This window comes from Oculina patagonica, chromosome 8, assembly GCF_052425735.1.
Source record: "Oculina patagonica isolate OP01 chromosome 8, crgOcupat, whole genome shotgun sequence".
NCBI lineage: Eukaryota > Metazoa > Cnidaria > Anthozoa > Scleractinia > Oculinidae > Oculina > Oculina patagonica.
Window position 1 is genome coordinate 7,564,241 of NC_135765.1, and position 9,861 is coordinate 7,574,101.

Consider the following 9,861-nt stretch of genomic DNA (forward strand, 5'->3'; position numbering starts at 1 on the left):
CTGTGTGCACTGAATTTACTTATTTGTTGAGCACTTGCAGTGTCAACTCATGCATATCCAATGTGTGCTCATGAAATACATGATGTTAAATTATTACAAACCTTCTTTTCCAAATGTGGCATATTGTCCAGAATCTCTGTAGTTTGTCAGCAGAGTGCAGCTTGCCAAGTCTCCGCTTTCAGATGTGTCAACACAAGCTCTATAACAGAGAGCATTGTTTAATCTGATTGCATCTATCCTTTATTAGTCCGTGAAAAGACTCATTTCAGAGTGTCAAGAAATAGATCTTTCCAGCTTGCCCCTCGTAGCCAGGACACACTAAACCGAAAGTCATTTCCATAGCCCAAAAAATTCCTTATAGAGCAGTTTTCAATTGAGTGTCGTAAAACCAAAACCAAAGTAATTACTCTGGCCAATCACAAAGGACACAGACAATCTAGTGAACCAATCAAAACTTGAAGCAAATACATGTAGCTGGCACGAAGCGCTGGAAAACGTGCACGAGCGAGTCACGATTGGTTTTGGTTTTAGTTCTAATTGACTGAGAAAGTGGCGCGAGATTTTTAAGCCAATCACCAAGCGTAGTAATGCAAAACCAAAGCAAACGCAATTTACTTTCGACACTCAAGTGAAAACCGCTCTAAGCATGATTAACTAACTCAAAAATGTTCCCCATAAACTTTCACTTGCCTGTCAGGCAAGTGAAGGATAAAAGCCACTGGCCCAATTTCAAAAAATCACTAACCCCTGGCTATCAGACATGCACTTCTTTGCACGCTGCATTTTCAATGTGCAAAATTAACTACCTTTGAGAGGTCAGGGAGAGGCATCAATTTAAGACAATGTTCGCTGGATATCCTAATAATTATATAACCATGTCAGCAATAATGTCAGTTATTACCTCCATGTGTGCCCATCATGAAACACAACACAGTCAAACACAGGACCTGTGTCAGAGAAGTTCTTATCAAGATTGGTGAGCATTTCCACTTGAGCTTGAAGATCTTCTCTGATTAATTTTTCTTGCTAAAGAAAAAAGTAAAACAATTATTATATTTATCAAAATGACATTCTTTGGCACTGTCTGTTTTCACCCCAAATAGAAGCTTGGACTTTTGGAATGGAAATTAACAGAGCTATAAATTTCATGGACAGTGCACTCACTTACTCACTTAATCCTCTTTGTGTGTGTCTGTACATAAAGCCACCGTGGACAGTGCACCGTGAAAAAACTGGCCATTTTTTAAAATTAATTCTCTACTTAAAAAAAAACTATCATTTTGAGGTTTCCTTTTCATCGCCATAATATTTTTCTCATAAGTGCATGTGCAGATACTCTTAGTAAAGGCCGTCACTTCCTTTTAAAGTGAGCTATAAAAATTAACAACCTTACCACAGAAGGATTAGGGTGTTCGGCATCCCACTGATCCAGCCTTCTTGTTGCCTCTGCACTGCATACCTGGTGGGGTGGGTCCCACAGCTGCTTGCGTCTTTCTTTCTGCAAGTTAAATACAACAGGTTACAATACTTGCCAATTAGTTCTTTTTTTTCCAGGAGGTGACGTGGCCTAATGGTTAGCATGCTGGACTCCAGATTGAGTGGTCCAGTTTCGAACCCTGGCCAAGACTAAATGCATTGTGTTCTGATTGGTTTACGGCATTGTTAATGTCGCAGTTCCTAATTGCGGGCCCAAGAGAGGCCCGCAACCCTAATCTTGACAGTGACCAGCGGATTGCGTTTTACGCGTGCGCGCCACGTTAATAGAAAGCAAACCGAAAACGGAAGTTGAAAATTTTGTTCTTCCACTAAGAACGATCGGAATGCGAAAAATGTGTCAATCATGACAGTTTGTCGTAACACCGGAAGAGAAAATCTGTTCTCCAAGAACGATTGTCACATAAGATCTAGGCTTCTGTCACAGGGAAGATCAAACATTACAATTTGCAGACGTGTTTTACGGGTGTTGCTTTTGCGAAAATTTGCTCTGATTGTATCACGCATAAACCACGGCAAAGCGAATGATTCCAACAACGGTTATTCTCGAGAAATTCGTTATAACACTGACAACATAGCGAGTTTATCGACCACATCTCAATTCACACCGCGTGCTCGACAACAGTTCACTTAACTGTCAATCCGACAAAAAACAACTCTGACTGGTTCGCGGCCGCTTACAGTTAGCGGCAATTAAGCGTGATTTATCATTAATCGCGCCACGTTAATAAAAGGCGAGCACAACATAGCGAGTTTACCGACTGAGAAAAATCACATCTCAATTCACACCGCGTGCTCGATTACACTTCCCAAAACGATAAAAACATGCATTCCTTGCGTGACGCGTTACTCGGGATAATTGTCTTTTGTCCATTTAATCATTTATTTATTGACACTGCCATCTAAAATTACGCACTCTCGTACCAGTACCTTTTCTAAGTGCGTCAAGGCCCGCACTTTCTAACCTGTGGTTACCACTAGTAAGTTATACTACTGCTACAGTGTAGACTGTTGTAACTTGTCAAGCCTTACTTATCTCCCAAGAACTACGAGCCGACCCTGGCGGCACATGCTGGATTGGACAAGAAGAGGCATTAGGGCGTAAAATAGCACCACTAAAAGAGCGAAAACGAAGCTTGGGGAAGTCGCTACGAAACTTAACCACCACTGATAGCTGCAAAGCATTTACGTCCTTTGTGACTGGCGATGATTACTTTGGTTTTGGTTTAGCAACACTTGATTAAAAAATCACCCTATAACTGAGTACTAAAATATTAATGGTAATTATAATACAAATGTTCTGTGCTTTCGATAACTTACCACACGTCTCTCTTTCAGCTTGACTGGAAACAAACTGTACACGTTTTTGACGCCAATAAAAAAATTTCCAGACGGATTCTCCCAGTCATCTGGAATCTGTTTATTAATTCCCATATTAGTAATACCAGAAATTTAGAACAATACACAAATGAATCAATTTTAACAGGATTGATTAAAATTATTGATCATTGAAGAAAAAAGTGGTCAAGACCTTCTTCCAATAAAGAAGTTGCTGTAATGAATTCATTTATGTCCAGAACATCGCCTGCTGCTATCTGCCTTCGCAGCGGTCAAATACAAAAATCCAACACCACTTCCGGGTTTACGCCACCTCAAACTTTCCAAGAGTTTGAAACTAAAATTTACACATTCAACTTTCTTAAAGTGCCTATGAAGTAAAAAAATTTTTTGCTCTTTTTGGTAGCTTATTATGTCTTCTTTTCGAAAAGCTAAAAAAAGGATAATGTCAAAGAGAGAGAAATCGGACTTTTTGTCGCCTAAAGTGCCCTCGGTAAGACAAAACAGTGGGTCCGGAGACTGGAAACGAATTTTGCTCGGATGACGTAGTTAGTGGTTCCACGGATCAGTTTACACTTGGATTTTGTTGATTCACAGTGAAGTTCATTACTTCAGCTGAGATGGTTGCTGCTTTTTCGTTGATAATTCGAAATCATGTCCTGGAAGAACGATATGTTGCCATCGGCGGACTTGGCAGAGCGTGTTTCAAGCAGAAAAGAATCGCACAACGAAATATCCTGACACGAAATGGACTGAAGTAGTTAGTTAGCTTTAGTTGGACCTGTCCAACCGCAAGCCGATCAAGCGCTCTTTCACACAAGCGCTGGTCGACGAGGACAATCGAAGTTCGGCGAAGCAGATTCAAATGAGAAGTTTCCTATACTGAATGAATAACTAGAATTTTTATTGTTTCCAAAAGCACATACATCAACGGGCTTTGATTTTTGAGACTGGTTTCGCAGTTCACGAGCGCTGTTTGCCGGGGTTGCTTGCTTGTCGATTGCTTGTGCAAATTCAGGTTACGGTACGCCCGGCCTATCCCGGTTGTTATTCGTTATTATATCACGATTTGGTGATTTTAATACAAGTAGAGATCAGTTGCTCGCTTTTATTTTGATCGTGTTCTTGTGTGGGAAAGTACAGTGGACTGGTATATTTCTCCGAAGCGTGAGAGCACTGAGAGGGTCCTGAGAGTAGTATAAAACTGAGTGACATAATTAAACTTGACAACACGGCAAGATAACACTTCTTCAAACCCAAGATTAGCACTTTTAGACTTAAACGAAACCAATTTTTTCTCTTCAAGAATAAACAGAACTGCAGTTGTTTCTCTTTTATGGTACGTTAGCCCTGTAGTATGTTTTCAACCGTCTTTATCCGGATACGATAAATCCTGATTACAGTGCGTGTTTATCGGCCAATAATTCGCGTAGGCAGCCATAAAATTTGTCCAAGATTTTGCGAGATCTCAGTGTATTGTTTAAAAGTGTAATTGCCATTATTTAATTAGAATACTGCCCGAAATTTACATAGATCCAGCAGACGTGAATGACAACATTCGAAGCGCGCTACTCAGTTGAAAACAAACAAGCATTTCTAAAACTCACTGAAGTCGAATTTTATACATTCCATATTTTTGCTTCTTTCCCAGATGTTCTCGTTCGGGTCTGGCGATCATTCGTTTCAAGTGTTTGGGAAGCAAAACGACTGCTACCTTACGAATGATAAAACGATCTACTAACCATACGAATTAAATTTTGTGGAACGAAGTCTCATAATAAAAGAATAGCACGCATACTGTACCCAGCTGTGTAACATATTGTAGACTCCTGGCGCGACTGCTAAATCTTTCTTTCGGCTAGTTAGAGCAGAATGATATAGAGACCACCATATCCTTTACAGAGATAATTATTTTAATAAATTTCCTCTTCATTTCATGGCTTTACCGTTCAAGTCATTTGTGGCAAGGAAGAGCTTGTGCTGAGAACAGCGATCCTTGAACTGCCAACGGAACAGAATTAGTTTCTGCTTGCGTTTTCATCAGAACGAATAGAATAACATGGAAATTTGGCTTTCATTTACTCCACGAAGCTTCACCAAACGAAATAAGTGCATTTGTTGCAGTTTCGTTTGCGCAATTGCCTTTGTTTGACTCAGAAACCGAAAAATAGCTTTCGCCAGCCCTCTTTGCTCTCTTTACGCCATAATCCTGGTGTCTTTAGAACCACCAAGTACGTCATTTCCGGTGAAACCCGAGCGTTTGGCCGCGCGCGGAAAGGACCCACTTCGAATTGCGAAATCCAAACTTCGAGGCTCAAAAAATACTAGAAAAAGCGCTTTTGATCCCTTAAACCCGCATATTCGTTCTTACTAAGACATAAACAAGCAAATTGAGCAAAATTATTTTTTACTTCATAGGCACTTTAAGAAAATGGTAACAATATTCTATATTGTTATATTTTATGCGGATATATGTGACATACAAAGCTTAATGTTTCAGTGATTGTTTTCACTTTCGGCTAAAACTTTGAAATGTTTTACAAGCAAGGCAGTTTTGGCAGGAACTGTGTGTATGCAGAGCAATTGACCACTGTGTGCCATCTGCCATGTTCTAAACAACAAGGATTTCGGATAAACCACTCACCAGTAATGATTAGCAATGACTCAAGCATTTGATCCAGGCTCTGCCTTGATTCGGGCATGAACATAATAATGAAGATAAAGACTACCTTATTGTTACTTATTTTCACGGGACTTAATTTTCACGAATTTAAAGATCCGCGATAATTAATTTTAAAAGTTTTCTATTGTATTTTTATGTTAATTACGCATTTTTGACCAAATCGCGGAAATTAAGTCCCGCGAAATATGCCCATTCCATTTTCGCAAAAATTAGTAACAATAAGGTATTACAATCAAGTCACAGACCCTCAACTTCCTTCCTGTCAGTCCAGTCAGGCAACCATCCACTACTTCACAAACTGTGGAGGTATCTACATCACCACTGCCACTAGCATCAATCAGATCAACAATCTTTCGTCGCCCATCAGGAGTTTCCTTTAAAAAAAATCCAGTGTTTAAATTTGACATGTACATGTCACTTGGGACTTGTTTTGTTACTGTATTGGCATGTGGATTCATGGCCTTTATGATGGTTACTGATGAATTTCAATGCCGGTTTTCCTTTTTTCAAGGCCAGGTCTTTTTTAGGTATAAATCAGGTGTAATAACCACATAATTACAATTCGCTGCAAACTTATAATAGCTCACTTTGAAAAAGAGTGATAGCCTGAGGTGAAAATTGTTATGGGAGACCAGTGTCATTTTTTTGAAAATACCCATACAGGGTTGGAAATTAGCGCTCGCCCACTCGCCCAGGCTAGTGTGAAAACCGTCAGGCGAGTACAAATCACAGATCACTCGCCCGGTTTGGCGAGTACGATTTTCATATCCTGTATTACTAGTATTAAATTTTTCAAAAAAAAAAGGCGTAACGGTTACTTTTCACTTCGAATTAATCCACACTGCCCATAAGCCGATAGCCTACCAACATTTTGAAATCTCCAACAAAGCTGCGTTCGAGTTCATAAACAGACAAAAATGGCTTCCTTTTAGTGATTGTTACATGATGGACATACCTTTACAAAGTAATGCCTCTGGACATACACACTAACTCGTCTACCGAGCCGCAAAATGTGGCAAGATCACTATTTCCCGATTTTCTTGCCTCTTTTTCTGCACAATTTCGACACTTTGCATTTGGGAAGACGTTTCAAATTAAAAACTGCGTTTCAACTTTTGAAGTAAGCGTGCACGTCTATTTTTGGCGATTTTCATTGAAAAAATAGATTGCAGTCTGTATCGCGATTGACCACTGACGGTGGCACAATGAGTATCGAACATGATTTAAAATTTAAGATATATATTTCAATTTTTTGTGGGGGGTGAGGGGCTAAATTTTCCTTTCTTAAATGGAGGAGACTGGGCGAGTGAAAATTGATCTGGGTGAGTGCAATTTGAAGGTCACTCGCCCAGATGGCGAGTGCTCAGAAATTTTAGTTTCCAACCCTGCCCATACACAAGAGTTGCTGTGTACCTTTGAGTGTGAATAATTTCCTGAAAATATCATACCATTCAGCAGTCTTCTCAGCATTTTTTGTATTGTGTGTTCCAACTCTACACCCACCCCTCCCCAAAACAATTAAAATAAATTACCGTATTTATTCGGCTATAGGCCGAGCGATTTTTTCACCAAATCTTACAGAAAACTGGTCAAAACTCAGCCAAATTGGGGGTTCGGCTTATAGCCGAGTATTTCCGCCGAAAAAAAATTCCATGGTACTAGAAAAGAGTTAAATTTGAATAAATTATTCATCTATAAGCCGAGCGATCATCGATAAAGAAAATTAACAAGCATTTGTAATTAATTCTTGTTCATTACCTTTTATTTAAGTGGCGGCTCCTAAAAAGCCATTTAGTTTAGTGAAGAAACGTTAAGAATGAAGTTTTTATTCGTCTTTTCTTTGCTATTGGAACTGCGGTCGTCCATCGGCTCGCTCTGGAATCCGAATATTATTTTGTCGGCGTGCGTGATCGTCTTGTGAACGGTCGAGATCATTCGAAATCTCGCATGTATTGAACAATTTCCTCGCAATCTCTTCCACAAGTAAATTTCTGCCTGAGACTGTTTCTTTTCCTTTGGCTTTTTAAAAGTTTTATGCAGAATCAACCGCTAACGTGACACTTCAAGAGAAGAAAGAAAGAATCGATTGTTTTGACTTGCTTTGGCGACGTCAGAAACTGACCAATCAGAAGCTGATGTTCCCACGCGCTTGGCAAACATTGTAACACGATCTATCAGAAAGCGGCTGGCTGGATGCAATATTTTTGTTCAAAACTACAAACTTTACACGACTTCTCTGCTCAAAGAAACCACTTTAGAAGAGTTTGATTGGATTCAGAATACTCGACAAATACCGGCAACAGCACGGCATTACGTGTTGATAACATCTAAAGTTCATCCGCTTGATCTGCTCGCTGACGACTTGCGAAATATTTTGCAACGAACTGAACAGTATTCATCCCGTATTCTCTTGCGATTTTGCAGTTGTTTCGAACGGTCTCTACCTCAGCAACAACTTTCATCGGAAGGTTTAGTTGTTTGAAAACTAGTAGCTTTTGGTATGATGATCGATAACCACTTAATTCTTCAGAAGAATGCGTGATTGTTTGAGATGGGATTCTAAACTCAGGTGAATTTTTGTCACGCGTATGTACGGTTCTAAATAAATTCATCTTTTATTAGTAATTTCTTTTGTTGTTTTTTCAATTGCATACATGTAGTTGTTATTTAACAAATATGTTGATTTGCTGCTCGTGGATTGTTTTGTAGTTTGAAGGAAAAACTGGGTCTCGGCTTATAGCCGAGTGTTTTGGGTTTATTTTTTGTCAGACTTGAACTGGTTCTGAAAACCGAAAGTTTAGGGTCTCGGCTTATAGCCGGGGTCGGCTTATAGCCGAATAAATACGGTATCCAATAAGTGCTGGTGCAGCCATCCTTACTATGCTCCAGGTGATCACCCTTTGTTAAGTGTGTTTTGTCGGTCATGGCTATTTTATATTCTGTGTTTATTTATTAATTATTCCTCGCGAAGCAAAGACGAAGGCCGAGCGTAGCAGGGTGTATAATTTTGTCCCTCAAAGGGCTCAGGCGGGATGAAAGCTTGGTGTGTGGTGGAAATGACGTCACACGGCCGCGCGCTGGTGGCCTAATGGTGTGAGCGTCAAACTTGAAATCAGATCTTCGGGACTGACGGCGGAGGTTCGAATCCGGCTAGGGTTTTTTCTTTTTCTTTTTTTTTTTGTGGGTTCGAATCCTGAGCCTTTCATTTTTACCGTTTTTCTTTTCGGATTAAAATAACAGTGATTTCCACATAATACTCCCTCAACGCCTTTCAGACTATAAACCTTTCGTGGCCATCAGGGGCGCGCGGCGGAGGGTTCGAATCCTCCTGCCGTTCGTTCTTCTTTCTTTTTTTTAATGCCCTCAAATTAATGCCCAAAATGCGACTATCCAATAATTTGTCGATGATTTTGAAAATAGCCTGTGCTTCCCAACGCTTTATACCTCTTTACGAACCAGAAAGAGCCGCCATCTTGAAAGCGGAGTAGACCCTGGGAACGAGGGTGTCGCAGCCATGCCCGTTACTGGGCAACAATAACAATCACCGGAGTTAAAACCGGTTATCACTCCTTATTTATAACACCCCCCCACTTCCCCAACCCAGAGCTTCGCGAGGCCCTGCGAGTCACGTATTACTAGTTTATGTTAATTTTCTTTTTATAATTCTTATATTATTTTGTCCTGTGGGGGGAAACAGCCATATTTTCACATTTCACATCAAAAGAAAGTCAAATCAGATAAAACACCCTTTAACACCCTCCTAAATGGGATGTAAGTCGAAAATACCGGTAAACCTTAAATTAAAACACTCACGCTGAAACTAAACAGGGCTATAAAGACTTATAATAAAGTACAGTACTGACACATTTGTCTAAGCCAAATCACCCGTTCATTAAGCTGATAGAACAAAAAAATGAAAAATTCTTTATGAGTTAGTAACCTTAAGAAAAGGAAGCCAGATTTGTAATGATACTCCAGTTAGCTTTACAAAATATCAATCAAGTTGCATTGAGTATAACTCGGCGGCCGGTAACAGGGAAATTATGTTTGTACGGACAACTTACTTGTAAACCAGGAGCTCCTGGGTCAACACCTGTATCAAAAACAGCAATCACAATTCCACGACCATCGTACTCTGGATATTTAGCCAGAAATCGATCAGCGCCCGTTTCTCGCTTTGGTAAAAGTCCGTGAACCGGGAACTCACCGGTATTGATGGCCGCCATCTTTGAAATGATACACTATCGGAGACTACCGCTGATCCGGCGACAAATAATAAACTATTGGGGTGATGGTAAGTGGGATTTTGTTTTACCACTTTTCAAAACACACTGATTTTGCTTTCA

At 40.0% G+C, this 9,861-nt stretch overlaps 1 protein-coding gene across 2 annotated transcripts in view; it reads right to left on the reverse strand.

The window, feature by feature from the left end:
* LOC144662991 (tripeptidyl-peptidase 2-like) overlaps positions 1–9,749 on the reverse strand; it is a 35,453-nt gene extending 25,704 nt beyond the window's left edge. For both annotated transcript variants that reach the window (XM_078523918.1, XM_078523917.1), the window contains exons 1-6: positions 9,580–9,749; positions 5,761–5,889; positions 2,815–2,910; positions 1,394–1,498; positions 902–1,026; positions 102–199 (exon numbers count right to left, since the gene is read on the reverse strand). In XM_078523918.1, coding sequence (XP_078380044.1) covers positions 102–199; positions 902–1,026; positions 1,394–1,498; positions 2,815–2,910; positions 5,761–5,889; positions 9,580–9,741 — 715 coding nt within the window. In that variant the 5' untranslated portion in view covers positions 9,742–9,749. The remainder of the gene's footprint in view (positions 1–101; positions 200–901; positions 1,027–1,393; positions 1,499–2,814; positions 2,911–5,760; positions 5,890–9,579) is intronic.
* Between the last annotated feature and the right edge of the window lie 112 nt (positions 9,750–9,861).